The sequence below is a fragment of the Apium graveolens genome, chromosome 1, assembly GCF_009905375.1.
Source record: "Apium graveolens cultivar Ventura chromosome 1, ASM990537v1, whole genome shotgun sequence".
Taxonomy (NCBI): domain Eukaryota; kingdom Viridiplantae; phylum Streptophyta; class Magnoliopsida; order Apiales; family Apiaceae; genus Apium; species Apium graveolens.
In genome coordinates, this window is record NC_133647.1 from 197,851,431 (window position 1) to 197,875,186 (window position 23,756).

At 32.9% G+C, this 23,756-nt stretch overlaps 2 protein-coding genes across 3 annotated transcripts; both read left to right on the forward strand.

Annotated features, from left to right (window-relative positions):
• Positions 1–1,691: 1,691 nt before the first annotated feature.
• LOC141677510 (putative protein phosphatase 2C 35) lies at positions 1,692–5,692 on the forward strand. Of its 2 annotated transcripts, XM_074483482.1 has the most exons (3): positions 1,692–2,129; positions 2,258–3,172; positions 5,330–5,692. In XM_074483482.1, the coding sequence occupies exons 1-3, from the start codon at positions 2,073–2,075 to the stop codon at positions 5,459–5,461; spliced, it is 1,104 nt and encodes a 367-aa protein (XP_074339583.1). In that variant the 5' UTR covers positions 1,692–2,072; the 3' UTR covers positions 5,462–5,692. The 2 variants fall into 2 exon arrangements, with proteins under 2 accessions (XP_074339583.1, XP_074339591.1); XM_074483490.1 differs by having other exon boundaries at positions 1,693–3,172.
• A 13,470-nt stretch (positions 5,693–19,162) lies between these two features.
• On the forward strand, positions 19,163–19,927 carry LOC141715324 (uncharacterized). The gene has a single exon (XM_074518733.1). The coding sequence runs from the start codon at positions 19,163–19,165 to the stop codon at positions 19,925–19,927; it is 765 nt and encodes a 254-aa protein (XP_074374834.1).
• The last annotated feature ends 3,829 nt before the right edge of the window (positions 19,928–23,756 follow it).

Sequence of the window (23,756 nt, forward strand, 5' to 3'; positions counted from 1 at the left end):
TTTTCATTTTTCTCACTATATTCCAAAACCAAACAATACTTCCAAAATACACACGAGGGCCACTTCTAGTCCATCCAATGAAAATTCTTTTAATAAAATATGTATCAATCCAATGAAGCCAGGACAACCTTAATTACTTTTCTTGTTTTATTTTGTTGTGGTACATTTATTGTTAGTGACAAATGACTATCCTTATCAATAAAATAATCACAGTGAAATCGTTTAAATCAGCTATCACGAGATTTTAATCAGATTAGTAAATTAAAAAAAATACAATTTAGGCCAAAAAAGACAATTTAGGGAAAATATCGTATAAGGAGCGGTTTATTTCACTAGTTTTTCGGAAAAATTTCCTTACAAAATAGATAATTTTGAATATGTGTTCAGTTTGCATATTTTCTAAAATAAAACTAGAAAAATGAAAAATACGGTATTTTGATTTATAACTAAGATTGAGAAAACCGTGGAAAACACATTTTTATTGTTTTCTAATCTAAGAAAACAGAGAACACCCTTAAACTATTCACCCACGTTCTAATCTTAATAATATACACGTATTCACTACTTTTTAATGTAGGATATGCATGATATATTAATATATTATTTTTTTTATGAATCATACATGAATATTATTAATAGTAATATAATTAATATATTAATATTAATACATTTATTTTAAAATAAAGATAAAACAAACTCCCATAAAATTTAAAAAATTTATATTAATGTAATAGTCACACATAAGTTATTAACATAATAACACATAAAATATTAGTTTCAAAAAAAATACATAAAAGATGATATATAATACAAATATTGAAAACTATATAAATATAATTAAATAATTTAAAAACAAGTTTTCATAATATATTTTTTGCTCACAATAACATTATTTACAATTGTTCATTGATTACATAAAATAATTATATATTCTAAATTTAAAAGTGTTCATATGTATTTTCTACTTTTTTGTTTAAATTAATTTGAAACATATTTTCTCATTTTTAATAGTTTTTTAAGAAATAAAAAAGTGAGAAAATTTTAGAAAATTGGAAAAAAGAAAGTTGTGAAATTTTTCCGTATGTTAACAGTCCGTAAGTATCTTGATTTTTCGGAATTCAAGAAAAAACTTATTCAAATATAATTGAGTATTTAAATGTTGTAAATAATTATTTAAAAAACTGGACAATTACTCAAATTTTGAAAAAATACGGGTAAAACCGAATTTCAAGTCCTCCATTAATATTTGAGCATGGGATTCCAATCAAAATGATCCAAATTATCGATTTTGAATTGATTGAATATTATTTAAAAAGGAAAATAGTTTACCAAATACTGAAACTATGTATTGTTTTTAGTCTTTTATCACAATAATTATTAGCCTCAAACAGTCAATTGTACAGATCATTACACAACTATATTCAGACTTTTAAACTTGTATATATATATAAAGAACTAAAAAGCTAAGCACACAAAAGGCCAAAACATTATAAAAAAACAACTTATTTTTTTGTCATTTTCTTTACATACATCTGAACCTATATATTAGCATTCCTCAAAATAATTTTACATTTATACCATTCTCTCACACACACTTAAAACACACAATCATTAATCTTGAAATTCCTAAATTACATTTTCTAGGGTTTCATATTTTTTCTTTTTCAATTTCAAATCAATTGATTGGCTTTTATTATTGCCGTAATCAATTTCTACTCTAAAAAGTACGGATCTTTTTGTTGGCCCCACCACAACAATCAAACACACAATCAACCTCCACCTTTTTCAATTAAAAAATCAAGAAAATTAGAATATAATATAATATATTTTTATCTCTAATTCAAACCATAAAGATACAATCTTTTGCTTAATTCTTTGAGACTTTTTATAATTTGATCCTTTCTTGTTGATTGGTCATTCTTTTCTTGATAATTTCTTGATTTTCTAGGCACAATTAAACTCAAATTTCATTAAAAATTGAGTCTTTTTTGAACTTTTTGCTCTAGGGTTTTGAGAATTGTTTAATAATCATTAGAGGGTTAATTGCAAAAACCCATTTGGGTAAAGCTTCAATGTTGAAATCTTGGAGGGCCCGTTTCACTGTATTCACCAAGAATTGCGTGTATTGTGTAAGTTTGGCTCATATTCTTGAAATTTTCTTTTAGGACTTTTATCAAACATGTGTTGTGCATATTGAATTTGTTTGTTTTTGGGTGTTTTTTGATTGTATTGAAACATGGGTTGTGTTTATGGGAAGTGTTGTAGCAGATGTACATCGAAGTCTGATGGGCATCCTTCATCGTCTGATGATCGGGCTTCAGATGATAAGGATTCTCCATATCATCGCCAGGGGAAACATATAATTGTGGATAGGTCTATTGAGCCTGTTCTTGTGCCTTCTCATAATTTTGAGCTGGATTATACGGTTCTTACGCAAAGGGGTTATTATCCGGATATGTTGAATAAGGAGAATCAGGATACTTTTTGTGTTAGGACGTGTTTGCAAGGGAATCGTAATGTTCATTTTTTCGGTGTATTTGATGGGCATGGTCAAATGGGAGGGCAATGTGCGAATTTCGTGAAGAGGAGGTTGGTTGAGAACCTGTTACAGGAGTCTACGTTGGTGGATGATCCTATCAAAGCTTATAATGCTGCATTTTTAGCAACGAACGATGAACTTCATGATAGTGAAATAGATGATTCGATGAGTGGTACAACAGCTATTACTGTTCTCGTTGTTGGTGATATGCTTTATGTGGCTAATGTGGGTGATTCAAGAGCTGTGATTGCTGTAAAGAAGGGGGATGAACTTGTTGCTGAAGATTTGTCGTGTGATCAGACACCGTTTAGGAAAGATGAATGTGAGAGGGTTAAGCTTGAGGGGGCCAGGGTTTTGAGTGTTGATCAAGTGGAAGGAATTAAGGATCCAAGTATTCAAACATGGGGTGATGAGGAGACCGAAGGCAGTGATCCGCCAAGGTTGTGGGTTCAGAATGCAATGTATCCCGGAACTGCATTTACACGTAGTGTAGGGGATAGTTTGGCTGAAAAGATTGGTGTGTTTGCTGTCCCAGAGGTAAAGACAGTTAAGTTGACACCTGATCATCAATTCTTTGTTGTGGCTAGTGATGGGGTTTTTGAGTTCCTCTCTAGCCAAACTGTTGTCAATATGGTAAGTAACAACTTTCTCTAGCCATATTTGATATAGTTCCTCATTATAACTTCAGTTGATTTGGTTCATTTTATGAAGCTAATTAATTTAGGTGTCTCATCTTTGCGGTTTAGTGTATTCACATTTTATAGCCTTTAAGAATGATGTTATATTATACTCCCTCCGTCCCCAGGATCTATACATGCACAATTTGCACGTATTTCGAGGCTTGTATAAAATATACTCCAATTTCATAATGTTTTTTTTAAAAAAAAAAATTTGAATAAAAGTTTAAACATAGAACTTTTATTCAGAAAAAAAAAAAATTTAAAAATATTATGGAATTATAATTTAAACGAGCATTGAAAAGCGTGCCAAAAAATGATGTATAGAATTCAATGGGACAGAGGGAGTATAGGCTATTTGGTAGCAGTTATAAATTTTGGAGCGTCTCGCCTGTTATAAGTGGTGCAAAGAGTTTGGGATTTATCTAAATATTTATCTGATGATAGTTACATATATAGATATGTATATATATATGCAATATGTTGAAGCTCACATATTTTTAATATGTACTTTTAAAGCTAGCATTTTGGGCCCTTTATTTTCTTTTCTGCATATTAATCTACTTGAGCGTCTTCCAAGGAAGGATGACGTCATAGGAATATAATAGTACTTATGTCACAAGTATTTACATGTTTCATAAGTAGTAATAACTTGCATTGTTTCTTAAATGTAGTTGTCAGTCTATTTACTTTGTTTCTTAAATGTAGTTGTCAGACTTGAAAATAGAATAGTAGGATTGCACTGTGATTTGCGTCTTACACTTATAAACTTGTACACAAGACTAGTGCCCCCTTTTATTGTGAGAGTGAAAATGTGGAACAAGGGGAAGTTTTGAAAATTCCCTGCAACAAGACATGAATGTCAACGTGTCAATACCTGCAGGGTAGATTCTTGCAAGTATGATTTCATGTCTGTATGCTCTGTTTGGTTGGAGAGGATGGAATTGAAATAATTTGTTTTAACAAAGGAGGTGAAGACATAATAAAAGAGAGAAAAGTGAATTTTTTTTAGGGATTTCAGAATTTTTTAAATTGAGATAGATCTAAGAAAGTAAGAAGATAACGAGTAGAAATTAGAATAGAGCAGCAGTCTTTGTAAAATTGGCAGGTTTGAGCTCTAGCCTCTAGTGCATGTGTAATTGACTAGGAATGGGATAAGAGGAAGGAAGGAAATCAAAAAAATGTTACAACCCTTAAATACATCTCATTCCATATCCTGCCATTTTTATCACTCCAACCAAGCAAAACATAAGGATGTCTTAGTTGTTTGTACTACTTTTGTAATGTTTCCAAAATCAGTCTTCTGGCAACTCGTCTTCCTTTTGCATACTTTCCTACTTTCCACGATATAGTACATGGGCATTTAAACTTGTGGAAACCATTGAAGTCAGCTACAAAAATTAGAAGTAGGTATTAATTGCCTAATATTATGATTAAATATACTGCAAGAATTTTGATGGCATTTTGTAGCATCATCATCATCTAGTTTTATCTTGGTATCTTATTGATATAATTTAATATTTTTTGGCTTGGCAAAACTAAACTGTTTTAAAAATAGAAAACTGGAAGAACCCGATGTATATTGTCGAGGTAGCAAATCCTGTTTCTCAAGTGCTGGATAAAAGTAGTTTCTTTCCCCTAGTTGTTTAGGTCCAGGTATTAATTATTTAAATCCTTCCTCGACATACCCTAAAGGAAATTGTTACAAATTTGTATTATTTGTTAAAAGTTATACTATAATTTTCGTAAAATGTGAAAATGTTTTTTTTCATTTTTTTTCATTCAAGGAGTGTAATTTACTTGATTGAACACTACCTGTTAACATTCTACATACCCATCTGTTAGCTTTCTACATACCATCTGTTAACATGGTTACATGGATCATAAGTAACTCTAGTAATGCATGATATAGTAAGGCTCTTTGCTCTGGTTCTAGAAGTCGTTTGCATAACCCAAACTCAAAAGTCTGATTTTTTTTTTCTTTTTTATGTTAACTTGTACAGGACATCCTTGGAATTTTTATTTTGTTGAGGCAGCATTATATATAAATGTGGAACCTATCCAAATTGTTATGTTTATAATTTCCCTTTCCCGGTTTCTTTGTCTTATACAGGTTGACAAAAATCGTCAAGATGCATGTTACACGATTGCAAGAGAATCATACAAATTGTGGTTACAGCATGAGAATCGAACAGACGACGTAACACTTATCATTGTACATATAGAAGGGTTATCTAATGTATGATCCTTAACTAAACTCTCAGTGCTAATCATTTGCAACTTGCATTTCAAGCCGAGATACTTTATTACTGTCTTGAATGATAAATCATAAACGAATGTTAGTTTTTTGAGGTAGCTATGGAAAGCCAACTGCACATTTGTTTCATTAGGCTTGCAGTAAGTGTAAGAATGGAAAATGTTCAAAAGCTAAACTTGTGTATAGCTGTTACACTGAGGCATTACAAGTTTTGACTCTTCTCTTGTCACTGGTTTTCATTAAAACTTGCTGCTTTAGACTCTATTCAAATGCAATGTTATCATGAGGAATAGCTTATGTGCACTGCGTTTTGGTGGATTTTTCTATTAAGATATTTTAGGTAAGAAATTATCACATGCTCAGTATGGAATTTATTGGTGTTCATTCACATTAAATTAACTTACACCACGATGTTATTAAAATAAAATACAGAATCACAATGCTCAAATATTGTTTATCCTAAAATTGTATATGCTTGGGATAAATGGAGTGGATCGAGATTCGTAATATAAAATGATTAAATGTTCAAAATTTTCATTTTTTGACTCCTTTCATTCAGAATCTAACTACGGTGTAAACACCCATGTTCTATTGCTTATAAATTCATTTTATTAACAATTCTTTTTATAATAAATCAAATCAAACCAAACGTATCTTCCGCAAAAGCAGGGTGGGGAGAATAAGATATACGCAGTTTTTTCCTCGTTTAAAAGAATGAATACATTGTTTACCGAAAGACCCCCGACTTGTGTGTGAACATGTGTAAATATAGAATATAACTATAAAAAAAAATATAATACACAATACTGAATAGTGACTATTTGTAATAACTTTTATAGCACATAAGAACATTTTTGATATTTTCAACTCAATCTTACTTAACAACACTCGTAGAATTTCTGCTTTGTAAATCAAATGATTTCCTGTTTAAAAAGACAAGAAATTCGATTTACCAAAAAATGATTAGTGCCAATAATGTAAGAAACCCTTAATACAATAATAATAGAATTAAGTACATTAACAGAATGAAAATAAGTGAATAAACTGATATTATATGCTACTAACACCTCAAAATATCCCATAAATTAATCAACCACTATAATTCGACGTCTCTAATACCTTCTATCTAATATAATATCTCTCCAAAGGTTTAAAAACCGAAAATCCAGTGAAAAAGGTTATCCCAAGTTCTTCTCGGTATTCCTTTCTTTCTCGCAACCGGCAACACTAAACCTTCAACTCTCTATATACGTCTCCTCCGTACATGTCCAAACCATCGCAGTCTACCTTCCCTTACTTTTTTTTATTATAAATACAATCGTAATTGTCTTCTTAAAAAAATCAATCAACAATCTATCTAACAAGGCACGGACACAAATCCAACATAACATCCTCATTTCCGTTACCTCTGATCATTGTTCTTGGACCTTTTTTACCGCCTAATATTACGCCCCATACAACAAAACTTGTCTAATAATAATCTTGTATTAACTTGCCCGTCTTTTAAATTTTCTCTCCAATGTTCGTTATTTCACCTTTATTTACCCCAATCAAACAAAGAACACTTTATTTACCATAATCTTCTTCTGTCCGAAGAAATGATTCATCGAAATAATGAGTCGCCATTGATATCGACACACCTGAGATCGCCAAATGTTCGGGAGTTCCATGATCGCATTTAATACTAAGGACTTGCCAAATTACCCTCAGCTTTTTACCCTCGAGAGCATGTCCCGTTTGTCCTAAAATGATTATTGTTATATGTTTTAAGCTAAAATTTATAATTTAAAATGGCATGGAATAGTTGATCGTTAAATACGTAATTATGTTCATTATAATTATTTTTCTAGCTCATTTTCTTTCATTACATAATAGAAATTATATCGAAGTTCTTGATTCAACATTTAATATCATCTATAATTTCGTGAAATGATAATAAACATAATAATTATTATATATCGGTGCAATTTTTTTATAACAAAATCTCTACACCGGTCAATGCAAATGGGTTTTGCAAGATTTTTTACAAATCTCGGTACAATTTAGTTTATCAAAATTATAATTAAAAGTGTTAATGACAATAAGTTATAGTTTTCTCTGATATCTTATAGCATATTAACGTCCTATTCAATTTGATTATTAAATAACAATCTAAAAGTACACTCATAAAACTAAAATTGATGTGCGTATAACGTTTATATAGAATGTTTGGTCCATCACAATAAAACATAATTTATACAGGATTGTCATGAAATTTAACTTCAGGTCCCCGCCACATAATTTAAACATAGAAAGGGTGAGATGATTGATTGATTATAGCTTATTTTTTTTATTATCACTATTTTTTTTTAAACTGGAAAAAAAATAATGATAATAAAAAAAATAAACTATAAGCCTATAATCAATCAATCATCTCCAAATCACTATTCATAAGAATATATTAGAAATCTCCAAATCAATCATCTGTAAGCTTTTTACATATCCATCTGTTAGGCCCAATGCCCAAAACTTCTACTTTAGGCCCAAAGCCCAAAACTTCTACTTTAGGCCCACCTTACAAGGCTCAGTTAGCACATTAAGCCCACAAAAGGCACTCTATCGAGAGGAACCTCTACCTTAAAGAGTTGGCAATTAGAGTAGGATATATATGTTATTATTATTATTTTAATAATAATTATTATTTTATTGGCTACATATAAATATATCAATTATATTTGCTATTTATTATATTGGGTTAAAATAAGTGGTCAAATAAAAAACCCAATTAGATTTTAATTTATTATATGGACCTAATAAGTAGATACCTAATATCGGGCCCAATTAAATTATAATGAGAGATTTAATTAGGTGGTATACAAAAGGGTTATAGTCCCCAATATATCAAGTACACATAACGGCTTATTATGTAACCATCAGAGAGAGCCATTGAGAAAACCCTAAGGAGTACTTGGTTGAGGAAGACAATAATCAAGAATATTATTCAGATTCAGATATCGTTACAATTATAGTATTATGGATTCAAGTACGCTTCCGACTTTAGTTTAATCTCGATAATTAGATATAATGATTACGGTCCTTGTCTCTATTATTAGAGAATTATATGTTTATACAATTATTAGATTCTATCAATTGGCATCAGAGCCTCTTCATATTTTATTATTGGGAATTAATTTATGCGAAATTAATTCATAGTGTTTATATGATTTATTTAAGTTATTGTTTTCCGATAAGGATGATTGAGGATAAAATTTACACGATTAATATGTGTGATTTAGTTTTATTGCTTCCACCGCGATGCTTATTTTATTGGAATTAGATTGTTCTGTGGCTTTCATGAATACAAGTCATTTACATGACTTTTGGTTGAGTTAATTGTTTATCATGTCATGGATCTTTGTGCTTCTTTACATGATTACATAATATAATTTTATATGTATTGGTTAAGTCCACCTTATGACATGTTTTATTGTCTTTTCTTGGGAGAATGAGACAATAATTAACTTGATTACAAACATATGGGTTTCATGTGTAAGTTTGGTTTTATAGCTTCCTGATAATTATTTTGATAGAGCTTTTACATTCTTGGATGTTTTTTATGTACAAGATTCAAGTCTGGTAAAGTTACAAGTACTCTGTAGTCATGATGTTAATGGCCATTTTATATAAATGTAATAGACATTGTTCTTTACTGGTAGATTAAGAGATTGCCCAATTTAATAATTTAAGGTCTCTTCTTGAGTGAGACAATTGAGATGTATTGTAGGATGTTGAACAAGTACATAGCTCGGTTAGTAAGCTAGAAAGTAAAAAATATATTATATTTGTGAGTTAAATTTAATAGTTGGCAAATTATTAATAACTTATTTATTTAAGTGGTCGAATATTTTTAAGTTGATTGATTGAAGTAATATGTCGCAAAAAGTGACCTCTTTTGTGTAGATTAATTAATTTAAAAATATTATTATGATGATAGAATATTTAATTTTATGTCAATTTTATCGGCCCAAAGGCTGGTAATATTTGACCAAAATTAAAATATTCTTGTGATAATAAGTATGTAACAATATTAAGTTTTTCATGTGAATAATAAGTCGGTCCAAAAAAAGGCATATTATTTGACAGAAATTAATTGTTAATACTTGATTATTGCGTGGAGAGTACCAATTACAAATTAAAGTTTTCGTCCAAAGACTAAAATTTAATGTTGCGCTAGGTATCTTGTGATGGTGTTGCCAATATTTAAAATTTATCACATTATTGTATATACTAGTTTTGAGCACTATGTTGTCTATTTGTTTTCTATTACAGTTATTGTTTCTGTTAATTCTGCTTCCGCTCAATTGAGCATGATTCCAATGTTGAATGGGACAAACTATGTCACGTGGAAAGAGAATGTTGAAATCGTTCTTGGGTGTTTGGATCTTGACCTTGCGTTGAGGAAAAAGCAATCAGTTCCCACTACGGATGATCCCAAAACAGATCAAATTGAGAAATGGGAACGCTCTAATCGCATGTGTCTGGCGATCATGAAGTGAACGATTCCAACTGGCTTTCGGGGCTCTATTGCTGAGAGCACAAGTGCCAAGAAGTTCCTCTCCGAGATTGAGCAATATTTTGCTAAGAATGAGAAAGCGGAAACGAGTAATCTTCTGTCAAAACTCGTGACCATGAAGTATAAAGGAAAGGGGAACATAAGGGAATACATCATTGGGATGTCTAATCTTGTTGGCAAACTCAAGGAACTCAAGTTAGAACTTTCAGATGAGTTACTTGTTCACTTGGTTCTTATTTCTCTGCCTCCTCAGTTTGGACACTTTGTGGTGAGTTATAATACTCAAAAGGAAAAATGGACTCTTGATGAGCTCATTTCACACTGTGTGCAAGAGGAAGAGAGGATTTTGCGAGAGAAGACTGAGAGTGCTCACTTGGCATCAAGCTCTCATGATAAGAAAAGAAAGAGAGGTAATGATATTGCAAGTGGAAAACCCAAGCATTAGTTGCAAGAGAAGCAGGATAAGGGAACAACCTGCTACTTTTGTAAGAAGGCTGGACACATGAAGAAAAAGTGTTCCAAATATGCTGCTTGGCGTGTGAAGAAGGGTAAGACTTCTGTCTTTGTTTATTCTGAAGTTAATTTGGATTCTGTACCTAAGGATACTTGGTGGGTAGATTCTGGTGCTACTACTCACATAAGTGTATCTATGCAGGGTTGCATGTGGAGCCGACCGCCAATTGATGCCGAAAGATTCATCTATGTGGGCGACGACAATAAAGTTTCAGTTGAAGCTGTTGGAACATTTAGATTATTATTAAAAACTGGTGTTTATTTGAATTTATTTGAGACATTTGTTGCACTGTCTTTTAGACGGAATCTTATCTATTTCCTGTTTGGACAAATATGGTTACACTTGTTCTTTTAGAAATAATAAAGTGTGTTTCTCATTAAATTCAAATGTGGTTGCCACTGGTTCCTTGATTGATAATCTTTATATACTTGATACTGTTGCTTTTAATAATGAAAGTTTGCACTCAAGTGCAAGAGGTACAAAGCGTAAGGTAACAGAGAATTCTGCTCTGTTGTGGCATAAGCGATTAGTTCATATCTCTAAACAGAGAATTCAGAGGCTTGTGAATGATAGAATTCTTGATCCCTTAGATTTAAGTGACTTTCAAGTTTGTGTTGAATGTATTAAGGAAAAATAAACAAACTCGAGAAAGTTAGGTGCCAATAGAGCTACAAGTGTCTTGGAACTGATTCATACCGATATATGTGGACCATTCCCTACGGCCTCTTGGAACGCTCAACGGTATTTTATCACGTTCATAGATGATTACTCTAGGTATGGTTACCTATACTTGATACATGAGAAGTCACAAGCTTTGGACGTATTTAAAGAGTATAAAGCTGAAGTTGAACTTCAGATAAACAGTAGTATTAAAGCTATCAGATCTGATCGTGGTGGTGAATACTACGGTAGATATGATGGATCAGGTGAGAAAAATTGACGAGACAATTTATATGGTGCAACCAGAAAATTTTGTCATTGGAGATCCAAAGACTGTGGTTTACAAATTAAAGAAGTCCATCTATGGTCTCAGGCAGGCTTCTCGTGAATGGTATCACGAATTTCATCATGTAATCACATCATATGATTTCGAAGTGAACTTGGTAGAACATTGTGTATATCACAAGTTCAGTGGGAGCAAATTTATCTTTCTTCTCTTATACGTTGATGACATCTTACTTGCTACTAATGATATAGGCTTATTACACGATACCAAAAAAATTTCTCACTAATCAATTTGAGATGAAGGATCTTGGTAACGCCTCTTTTGTATTAGGAATTCAGATATATCAAGATCGTTCTCGAGGTATTCTTGGATTATCACAAAAGAGCTATATCGGAAAGGTCCTGGAAAGGTATGGCATGAAAAATTGTGCACCAATGGATACACCCGTGCCTAAGGGAGATAAATTTAGTCTCAAATAGTGTCCCAAGAATGAACTTGAGACAAGGGAAATGCAAAGGATACCATATGCATCGGCAGTGGGAAGCCTAATGTATGCTCAAGTTTGTACTCGTCCTGACATAGCATTCATTGTTGAAATGTTGGGAATATATTTGAGTAATTCGGGAATGGAGCAATGAAAAGCAGTGAAATGAGTCTTACGGTATTTGAAGAAAATAAAAGACTATATGCTCACATACAGGAAATTAGATCATTTAGAAATCATTGAATATTTAGATTCTGACTTTGGAGGATGCAAAGATGAAAGAAAATCTACTTCGGGCTATGTTTATCTACTGGCTGGTGGAGCGATTTCATGAAGGTCTGCCAAACAGATTTGCTCACACTATTTCCTTTAAGGATAAACTGCTTTTCCAAGAAGGTAGCATGTCTGGAGACAAACACCCGATGATCGGTGTAAAAGTAATACCCTAAAGTCTCTTTAGGATATCCCACAAAATTATATTTTACAGATCGAGATTCCAACTTATCTGGGTCAACTTTCTTGACATAAGCTGGACATCCCCAAATCTTAACGTGTTTAAGACTCGGTTTCCTTTCTTTTCATATCTCATATGGAGTTTGAGGAACAGATTTGGAAGGCACCTTATTCAGTAAATATGCTGAGGTTTCCAATGCATAACCTCACAGGAATACTGGAAGATTCGCATAGCTCATCATGGACCGAACCATGTCTAACAAAGTTCGATTTCTCCTTTCAGATACCCCATTCAACTGTGGAGTATATGGAGGAGTCTACTGGGAGACTATACCATTTTCTTTGAGATAAGCTAGAAACTCTCCATTCAAGTATTCACCACCTCGATCTGATCGAAGAATTATAATACTATGTTTGGTTTGTTTCTCCACTTCATACTTATATTCTTTGAACTTTTCAAAGGCTTCAGACTTGTGTTTCATCAAATACACATATCCGAATCTAGATCTATCATCTATGAAAGTAATGAAGTACGAAAATCCACCCATGGCTTGCGTAGACATTGGTCCACATACATCTGTGTGTACCAAACCTAGCAAATCTGCAGCCCTCTCTCCATGTCCACTAAATGGAGATTTGGTCATTTTACCCAATAGACAAGACTCGTATGTAGGATATGATTCAAAATCAAAGGGGTCAAGTAACCCTTCCTTATGCAATGTCCGCAGTCTATTTTCACTAATATGACCAAGTCCGCAGTGCCACAAGAAAGTGAGATTTTCATCATCCCTTTTTCTTTTATTAGTATGTTCAATTTGTAGTAAATTATGCTCTACGTCACATACATACAGACCATTGTTTAAAATACCACTTCCATAAAGAACGTTATCTCTAAGAATTGAATATTTATTATTTTGAATAATAAACGAAAATCCAGCCAAGTCTAACATGGAATAGAAATAATATTCCTCACAATCGAGGGAACAAAATAACAATTATATAGAATAATAGTCTTGCCCGTAGGCATATGTAAATGAAATGATCCTACAGCTTCAGCAGCAACTCTTACTCCATTTCCCATCCGTAGAATCACTTTCTCTTCTTCAAGAGTCCTACTTCTCCTTAGTCCCTACAACGAATTGCAAATATGAGAACCACAGGCGGTATCTAATACCCAAGTAGAAATTTGACTTAGTGGCATATTAACTTCGATCATGAACATACCTGAATCAGAAGCGGTAGTCTCACTACCCTTCTTCTTCTTCAATTCTGCAAGGTAAACCTTGTAGTTCCTCTTCCAGTGCCCCACCTTGTTACAGTGAAAGCAAACAACTTTGCTCTTTGGGTCTTCAGCTTTTGGTGGAACCGGCTTTTTCTCACCTACTTTCTTCTTCTTTGAAGGGTTCTTCTTCATTTTATTAGGATTGGAACCTTCACCAATTAGAAGAACTGAACTCTTCTTAGGGGGGAAATTCGATTCCGCAGTCTTCAACATGTTGTGGAGTTCAGGCAGGCTGACATCCAGCTTATTCATGTGAAAGTTCACAACAAACTGCGAGAACGAACTCGGAAGTGATTGCAAGACCAAGTCTTGGCTCAGCTCCCCATTCATGGCAAAACCAAGTTTTCCAAGACGTTCAATCAAATTGATCATCTTAAGTACATGGTCATTCACAGATGATCCCTCAGACATCCTACAACCGAACAGTTCCTTCGATATCTCATATCGAGCTGTCCCCCCTGCCACATCATACAACTCTTGTAGATGCATAAGGATAGTGTGAGCATCCATATGCTCATATTGCTTCTGTAGCTCAATGTTCATGGAAGCTAGCATGATGTATTGAGCAACATTTGCATCATCTATCCACTTATGATACACAACATGTTCATCATTATGTGCATCGCTAGCAGGTTCAATAGGCTTAGGTGAGTCAAGCACATATTCCAGCTTTTCAACCCTGAGAACAATTCTCAAGTTTCGAAGACAGTCAACAAAATTAGGACCAGTCAACTTGTGAGCATCTAGTATACTCCGGAGTGATAGTGCAGAAGACATAACGAATATAGTAAATCTGTAAATGATGAACACATAACAACACTTAGAAAATATTCAATTTTATTTCAAAACACTATATGAATCGGGTCTTTATTCATAAGTGTCTCCCACTAGTTTATCTAATTTTTTTCAACCCCTAAGTGAAAATTAAGTATTCAAAATGCTAGTGGGAATAGGGATCCTACATTCCATCACACAACCTCGGCTGTGGCACGAAACGTCATGTGATATTCAATAGGCAGACAACATTTGTCAATTATATCTTATGTTATTCCCTAATATAAGTTTAGCCTCTTGAATAATTGAGTCACGACTGTGGCACGACAAACTCAATATTCTAAGTCAAGTTTAACCCAACATTTCGTACAATTGAATCAGTCTCCAACGGCCCACGGCTGTAGCACGTACCGACCTTTAGATTCTAATTCAATGTACACATCTCTATGTAATAGACAAGTATTTCTTATTTCGAAATCAAAGCCCTCGGCTGTAGCACGAAACGACAATGATTCAAAAATAAGAACTACTTTCTACCATGTTGGAAGGCTTTGACCGACACAAGCCCGTTGTGTCATTGGTCAATTACTACATGATATTATTTAATTTTAGAGGGATTATATTACGTTACAATCATAATCATATTATAAAGAGATTCTTCCTTTTAAATTAAATATTTCAAATCAATAATTGATAATCAGATGATTCCCAGATCGGGTGGAGCATTGTCAAGAGGCGTCACTTAATAACCCTTTCTTACAGATAGAAATCTGTTGTTGACAGAATCATCCTTTCTCTCAATATTGAAAATTCATATTCTTCATAAACACAAGAATCTCATGATCGTATTCATAATATTTATTGTTAAGGCAAGAAACGATTCCTATTCTAGATTTTCTAGAGCACGCCTTATATTGATTTAAGTTCACCTAAATCTATCATCGCATGGTAAACATAGGCATATATCTCATATATAAAATTAAATAAACAAGTAAATGTAAAGTGCAATAAAGTAAATATGTTTGGTTATGACCCCATCCTATGTGATCTTTATCAAGCTCATGATAAAGATCAAGGTCAATCTAATATGGTGATGGAAATAAATACAACTACTTATTACATAAGTCTTCTTCTTTATTTAGACTTCTTGTATGCCTCGTCTTCTTCTTTGTATCACCTCCATTGGATAGCCTTCTTGAGTATTCAATTACATTACATGATTGAAAGTAAAACTAATCTAATGAACTTACAAGAATAACTCGAGTTACATTCGAGATTTATGATTACAAAGATTGACGACATGCAAGTCGTATTTAAAACCAAAACCAAAACCATTACACTAAGGTCGAAAGGCCATAACCATCCACCATGCTCATACAACACATAAAAGCATGTTAAAACACATAATCTGATCTTAACATATCATATTATCCATGATCTAATCATAAAAAAAATATGATAAAAATCAGAAAAATCAGAATTAAATCAGAAAAACAAGAATCACTGTTTACGGGCAGTAAACGACGTCAAACGCCTTACAGACGAGTCGTTGATAGATTTTGCTATCAGTTTTGTTCAGACGCTCGTTTACCTATGGAATAGGGTATTAGTTTGCGTAAATCGGACACCAAACCCAGATTTCAGCAAATCTGCAGCAGCCAATTTAGAATCCGTATCTAATATGATTCTCATAATTAGAACAAACATAAATCATGTATATATCAGTATATATACAGATTACATAATCATCTTATGATTATACAACTCACATGAATATCATATATTCAAAACCATACATATATAAGCATATTATATCAACATCAAATCATGGCGAATCACGTACATGCTCATATATCGAAAACAGTTAAACACATAAACGAATTAAAAACTTTTCGCAAGTAGCTCTGATGCCATTGAAGGGTTTTTAGCACATAAACGAAGCGAAAACGTAAACTTAAATCTTAAAAAAAAAACTGAAACCCTCCGCAGGATCCATGCGAAAAATAATATTTAATTCGTAGCTCAGTATGTTTACCTTAAGAAGCTTTACATTAATGGGAAAATGGAGGTCTTTAATAGCGATCCAAGAACCACGAGCGGAGATCCTTAGCAGCTGCTCCTCAAGTGTGAAACACTCCAACGGTATCCACCAAGAAAACGATGTAATGGAGAAGGAGGAGGTGGAGAGAATTAGGGTTTTGTAAAAAATTTAGGTTGAGGCAAAAATAGGGTTTATAATAGTATATTTATAGGCAAAATTTTCAGCTGAAAATTTTCCCATAAAATATTATTATTATTAACCCTTTATTATTCTCACTAATAATTAAAACACCTTTTAATTATTAATCCTTTTTCTAAACTCTTTAGAAATAATTCTCTCACTTGATTTAATTTCCAAAAATTAAATTCTTAATTAATAATATTAAGAACCTTTTCTTAATTAATTTATAATCAATTAAATCTCATTTAATCAATTATTAAATTTGCCAATTAATTATTTATTTCATAAATAAATAATTATCAGCCATTATTAATTAATTCCTCCACCATTAAATCATTCTCTTTTATGGTGTGACCCTGTAGGTTCAATATTAAGCCGGTAGTAGAAATAAATAATAATAAAACTATTTTATCATTATTTATATAAATTCTCTAATTTATTTAATATGATTAATTAATTAATCATATTTATTCTACATCGTGAGGGATACTTCTCAGCATATCGCGACTATCCGGATAATACGAATTCACTGCTTAGAATACCAAGAACCTATTCAGTGAGTAGTTACCGTACAATTAATTCCTTCTACCCTGCAATGTCACGATTAAATACAAGGCATGGAACTTGTGTCAAGCCTATCTTATTTAATCACTTGCTTTCCCATTCACAATGCTTAGTTATATTTAATGTAAATTAGAAACTCCTTTCTAATTTCATTCACTCTGACCAGAGATTCCTGAACTAGCATAAGTGGATCAGCATTGAACATTCTCTTCCTATACTGGAAGGGGTAGATCCTTTATTGATCATACACTATCTTCGTGTACAAATTCCTATACCCAGTAGAGCCCTTATAATTGTCCATTGAGACTAAGAACTAAACCAAAGCATAGTTTAGTGTATACAAGATGACTATGATGACCTCAAGTCTAAGGATACTTGTACAACTATCACTATGTGAACAACTGCTGACACGTGAGTGAACTCCATCAGTTGTTCAGCTGTGTGAGTCATGTTCAATGAACTTATTCTATAATAAGCACCTACATACTAGCTATAGTGTCACCACACAAATGTCTATGAGAACAGACATCCTTCATAATGAAGCAAGCATACTATGTACCGATCTTTGCGGATTATTAATTACCAGTTAGTAATCCTACGACCAGAAAATATTTAAGTTTAAAGTTATCATCTTTTAGGTCTCATTATTATGATCTCATCATAATCCATAAAAAGCTTTACTCTAAACTATGGTATATCTTATTTAAACACTTAAATAGATAAAGCCCGCAATAAAACCAAAACAAGTTTTTTATTAATATCAATGAAATTTAAACAGATTACATAAAAGTTATTCCTAAATCATCATACATGATTGGACTTAGGAAACTTCTCTTTCAATATAACCATGTAAAGTGGTACTCTGTGAAGTGATACCCTCTTTAAATTAATAAAAATATCTTGGTAAAAATTAATAACTGTTATAATATGATTGTCACACATGGTCAATATTGTGAGCTTGTAATAGCAGAGCTATGAACTAACATTTGAAATTGTATACATGCAATTAATAGTTTGTTCCTTGTATTGCCTATAAAAGCCATGCAATTGTGAATGAAAAAGAACACACCGGCAACACGAAGATATATCATCGATATTTGTAATCCATCATTTGCTTGCATTCTTCTATATCACCTCTCCGCCCCTTTTATTTACTCCAGCTATTGTTATAATATAGTTAGTATTTTACAACACGTTATCGGCACGAAGCCCTGCCGAAACTGAGAAGATATAATTATATACATATATATAAGTAGACGTGGTTACACCCTCTACATATAATTTAAATACATATATGACCGGGGTAGACGTGGTTATACCCTCTACTAATAATTTAAATATATATGGCCGGAGCACCGCCTGTTAAAATTATTTTACGGTATCATTTAATTTTGGGTAATACCGAAGTATAGTGAGAACCTTAATTTATAAATTACATACTTATCGGATAATAACTTTTTGCCCCTAACTAACTTATGCAGGATTGTCCACTTTAATTTATTATTGGTCGGAGATAACCTACATACGCAGACGTCTGTATGGCGGGTGAAAATCCATTTGTCATTTTATATATAGATCTGTTTATAATATCAATGATAATAATGATATATACATTGATTATTGCGTACTTGTTAACGCACCTAATTAAGTAGGATTTTATGTAATATTTACATTAATGAATTAAAATTTAATAATTTTTGTGTTAATTCAGATTTAGTATGACAAATATTACAAGCTTGTCGTTCGTTGCCTTGGACATTTCTGGCGATAAATTATTTATCATGGGTACAAGATGTAAAGTTGCACTTGGGTTCAAAGAAATTAAGCAATACAATAAAGGCAGAAAATAAATCCACGACCGCAGAAAACTTTACCTCTATAAATTTTCCCCGACACCACATGCATGAAGATTTAAAATCTGAGTACTTAGAAGTCGAGGATCCTATTATTTTATGGGAAAATCTAAAGGATAGGTTCGATCGCCAGAAACTAGTTTATCTACCTGCAACTAAAAATGATTGGGCTAATTTAAGACTTCAGGATTTTAAGAGTGTCCGAGCATATAGCTCTGCTTTGTTCAAAATAAGTTCTAGGCTTATTATGTGTGGTGAGAAAGTTACAGGAAAAAAAATCGATAAAACACTATCAACTTTTCACCCCAACAATATCAACTTAGCAGAAATATACAGGGAGCGCAAATTTACTAAGTTCGGGGATCTTCTATCAACTCTCCTCGTTGCTGAACAGAATCATGAATTGGTGATTAAGAATCATCAATCCCGTCCAACAAGATCTGCCCCATTACCTGAAGTAAATAACATGTCATTCCACCATAATGTACGTGGAAAAGGGTATAGAGGTGGACGGGGCCAAGGTCGGTACCGTGGACGAGGTCGGAGCCACGGGCATTTTTGTCCATATAACAACTTTGGTCACCGGAAGTGGCAATCTGAATCACAGAGTAAAAGAAAGGCACCACAAGGAGGAAAAACTGAAAATATTTGCTATAGGTGCGGCATGGATGGGCACTGGACATGTAATTGTCATGCCCCAAATCATCTTGTTAAGCTTTACCAATCTTCTCAAAAATCAAAAGAGAAAATGGTAGAAACAAATTTCGCCAACAATAACATAGACGATTTTCCGAGAATCACAACTGGATGAATAAGTATTAATGGCCCGAATGAACCTAACGAAACTCCCATATGGGAGGCTGAAGATTAGTTTCATATAATTACTATAGTAGTGTGTATTGTGTGCCTTATTTTGTTTGAACTATGTAGTATGTTATGTTCTTATCAAATAAATTATGTTTATTAATTATATAAAGAATGGATTCTGAAGATATATGCATTGCTGATTGTGGTACAACTCATACGATTCTACAGAACCGAAAATATTTTACCCAAATAACCAAAACCGAAGCTCAAGTCGGAACAATTTCCGGCGTATCTAATATAATCGAAGGTTTTGGAAAAGCTAGTTTCGTCCTACCTAATGGTACCCACATACACATTACAAATGCATTATATTCTAGTAAGTCTACCAGAAATCTTCTTAGTTTTAAAGATATCCGACTCAACAATTTTCACATCGAAACTACCTCTGAGGCTGATAGAGAATATCTTCTTATTACTTCCACTAAACCTAGCAACAAGAAAATCTTAGAAAAGTTTCACTCACTTTCATCAGGATTATATATGATGAAAATTAGAACTATTGAGTCACAAAATGTCATTTCTTCCAAACTCATAGATCCAAAATCTTTTACACTTTGGCATGAAAGATTAGGTCATCCTGGAGTCTCTATGATAAGTCGTATTATAGAGAATTCTAATGAAAATTGGTTGCTCGACCATCTCCTGTTAAAGTTCGGCTTGAAAGTCCAACTTTTCTAGAAAGGATCCAAGGCGACATATGTGGACCTATACACCCATCATCTGGCTCATTTAGGTACTTCGTGGTATTAATCTATGCCTCAACTAGATGGTCTCATGTTTGTCTTCTCTCAACTCGTAATGATGCTTTTGCAAAATTACTTGCACAAATAATCAAATTACGAGCTCAATTCCCAGATCATTGCACTAAGTCAATTCGTCTAGATAATGCCGATGAATTCACATCTGCAACCTTTATTGACTATTGCATGTCTGTAGGAATATCAGTTGAACACCCAGTTCCTCATGTACATACACAACATGGGTTAGCCGAGTCCTTTATCAAAAGACTCTAACTTATTGCAAGACCGTTATTGTTGAAAGCAAAATTACCTACATCTATTTGGGGTCATGCAATACTTCATGCTGCTAATATTATTAGGATTAGACCAACTTCCTACAACCAACATTCTCCGCTATAACTGGTACTTGGTCAAGTTCTTAATATTTCTCGCTTCAAAATTTTCGGATGTGCTGTATATGTACCAATTGCTCCACCACAAAGATCGAAGATGGGAGCTCAAAGAAGAGTAGGTATCTACGTTGGTTTTGATTCCACATCTATAATTAGATATCTGGAACCTCTAACCGGAGATTTAGTTACCGCAAGATATGCAGATTGTCATTTTGACGAGTCTATGTTTTCTCCCTCAGGGGGAGATAAACATTCAAATAAAGTTAATCCTGACCTAACATGGAATGCATCAGGATTATATTTTCTAGATCCACGTACTGGTCAATGCGAACTTGAAGTTAAAAGAATTATCCATATGCAAAATATTGCAAACCAAATGCCTGACGCATTTAATGATTCTAGAAATATAACTAAATCTCATATACCTGCGATAAATATTCCAGCTAGAATAGATATACCAATTCAAAAATCAGATATAAAAGAATTGGTTACGGAATCAAAGCCACGCCTGAAGCGTGGTAGACCGGTCGGTGCAAAAGATCTTGCACCACGAAAAAGAAAAATAAAGAAAATTGCCCCTGAAGTGGCACATGCTCCAGAAGAAGCAAATATCCCTGAAGTGGTATTATATCCTGAAGAGATTTCAGTCCCTGAAGATACGGGATTAAATAATCATGAAATTTCAATAAATTATGTGCATGATATGAAATTATGGGATCGAAGTAAAGCCATAATCGATGATGTATTTGTATATTCCGCAGCATTGGATTTCGACATAAATTCTGATCCTGAACCACAAAGTGTGGATGAATGCCGTCGAAGAAAAGACTGGCCAAAATGGAAAGACGCAATCCAAACAGAATTAAATTCATTGCGTAAAAGAGAAGTATTTGGACCAGTTGTCCAAACACCAATTGGTGTGAACCCAGTTGGGAATAAATGGGTATTCATAAGAAAACGAAAGGGTTAAATATCAAAGTAGTCACTGAAGTGAAGGCCATATATCACTTCCTTCACTAATCTTAACGGGGTATCATTTTGATCACTAAAGTCATATAAATATCAAATAGATAACTCTAAAAATGCGATTATAAAGTAAATATTATCATATGTTATGTTCTACACATTTTTCTTCAATGCTACTATAACCAAATGAAAAGTTGTGAACTCTAGTATTTTAGATAATATATCTAGATTTAAAAAAAATTATTTACTATTTATTTTAAATTTTCTAGTTATTTTATCTTACTTAATTAAAAATAAATAGTAAATAAAAGTTTTAAAATCTAGATATATTATCTAAAATACTAGAGTTCATAACTTTTCATTTGATTATAGTAGCGTTGAAGAAAAATGTGTAGAACTTAACAAAAGATAATATCTACTTTTTCGTCACATTTTTGGAGTTATCTATTTGATAATTATACGACTTTAGTGATTAAAGTTATACCCCGTTAAGATCAGTGAAAGAATTGATATATCACTTTGACTTCAGTGACCAATTTGATATTTAACCCGAAAACGAAATGAAAAGAATGAAATTATGAGATATAAAGCCCGACTTATAGCACAAGGGTTTTCTCAAAGGCCTGACATTGATTATCAAGAGACATACTCGCCGGTGATGGATGGAATTACTTTTCGTTTTATATTAGGTATGACATCTAAAGAAAAATTGGAAACACGTCTTATGGACATCGTTATTGCATACTTGTATGGTTCACTTGATAGTGAAATTTTTATGAAAATCCCAGAAGGGTTAAAAGTGGATGAGTTTAAGAACCCTCGTCATATATACTCCATTAAACTTCAACGATCATTGTATGGACTGAAACAATCTGGTCGTATGTGGTATAACAGACTTAGTCATTATTTACAAAAGAATGGGTATATTAGTACTCAAATTTCCCCGTGTATTTTTATCAAAAAATCACAATCTGGTTTTGTGATTATTGTTGTATATGTGGATGATTTAAGCCTTGTAGGAACAGCTACAGAGGTTGATGAAGCTGCCATATATCTAAAGACAGAGTTTGAAATGAAAGATCTTGGAAGGTCAAAATATTGTCTTGGTATACAAGTTGAGCACTTGTCATCGGGAATTTTCCTCCACCAATCTACATATACAGAAAAGGTTTTGAACATATTTTACATGGATAAATCTCATCCGTTGACTACTCCAATGGTGGTTAGATCTTTAGAACCTGATAAAGATCCATTTCGACCACGAGAAGATGGTGAAGAGGTTCTTGGTCCTGAAATCCCATATCTTGGAGCAATTGGTACACTTATGTATCTTGCAAATAATACAAGACCAGATATTGCATTTGCTGTGAATTTATTGGCTAGATTTAGCTCTGCCCCGATGGACAGACATTGGAATGGGATCAAACATATATTTCGTTATCTTCGTGGAACAATTGATTTTGGGTTATTCTTCCCGTAAAACTCAACATCTCAGCTGATCGGATATGCAGATGCTGGATATTTGTCAGATCCTCATTTTGACAAATCACAAACTGGATATGTATTTACATATTGCGAAGCAGTCATTTCGTGGAAATCCACGAAGCAAACTACAGTGGCAACCTCAACAAATCATGACTCGGAACTCATTGCAATTCATGAAGCCAGTAGAGAA

Coding starts and splice junctions, on each gene's coding strand:
- LOC141677510 (XM_074483482.1), top strand. CDS start 2,073: ATGTTGAAATCTTGGAGGGCCCGTTTCACTGTATTCACCAAGAATTGC. Junction 2,130..2,257: donor CCAAGAATTGCGTGTATTGT/GTAAGTTTGGCT, acceptor GTTTATGGGAAG/TGTTGTAGCAGATGTACATC. Junction 3,173..5,329: donor GCCAAACTGTTGTCAATATG/GTAAGTAACAAC, acceptor TGTCTTATACAG/GTTGACAAAAATCGTCAAGA.
- LOC141715324 (XM_074518733.1), top strand. CDS start 19,163: ATGCATGAAGATTTAAAATCTGAGTACTTAGAAGTCGAGGATCCTATT.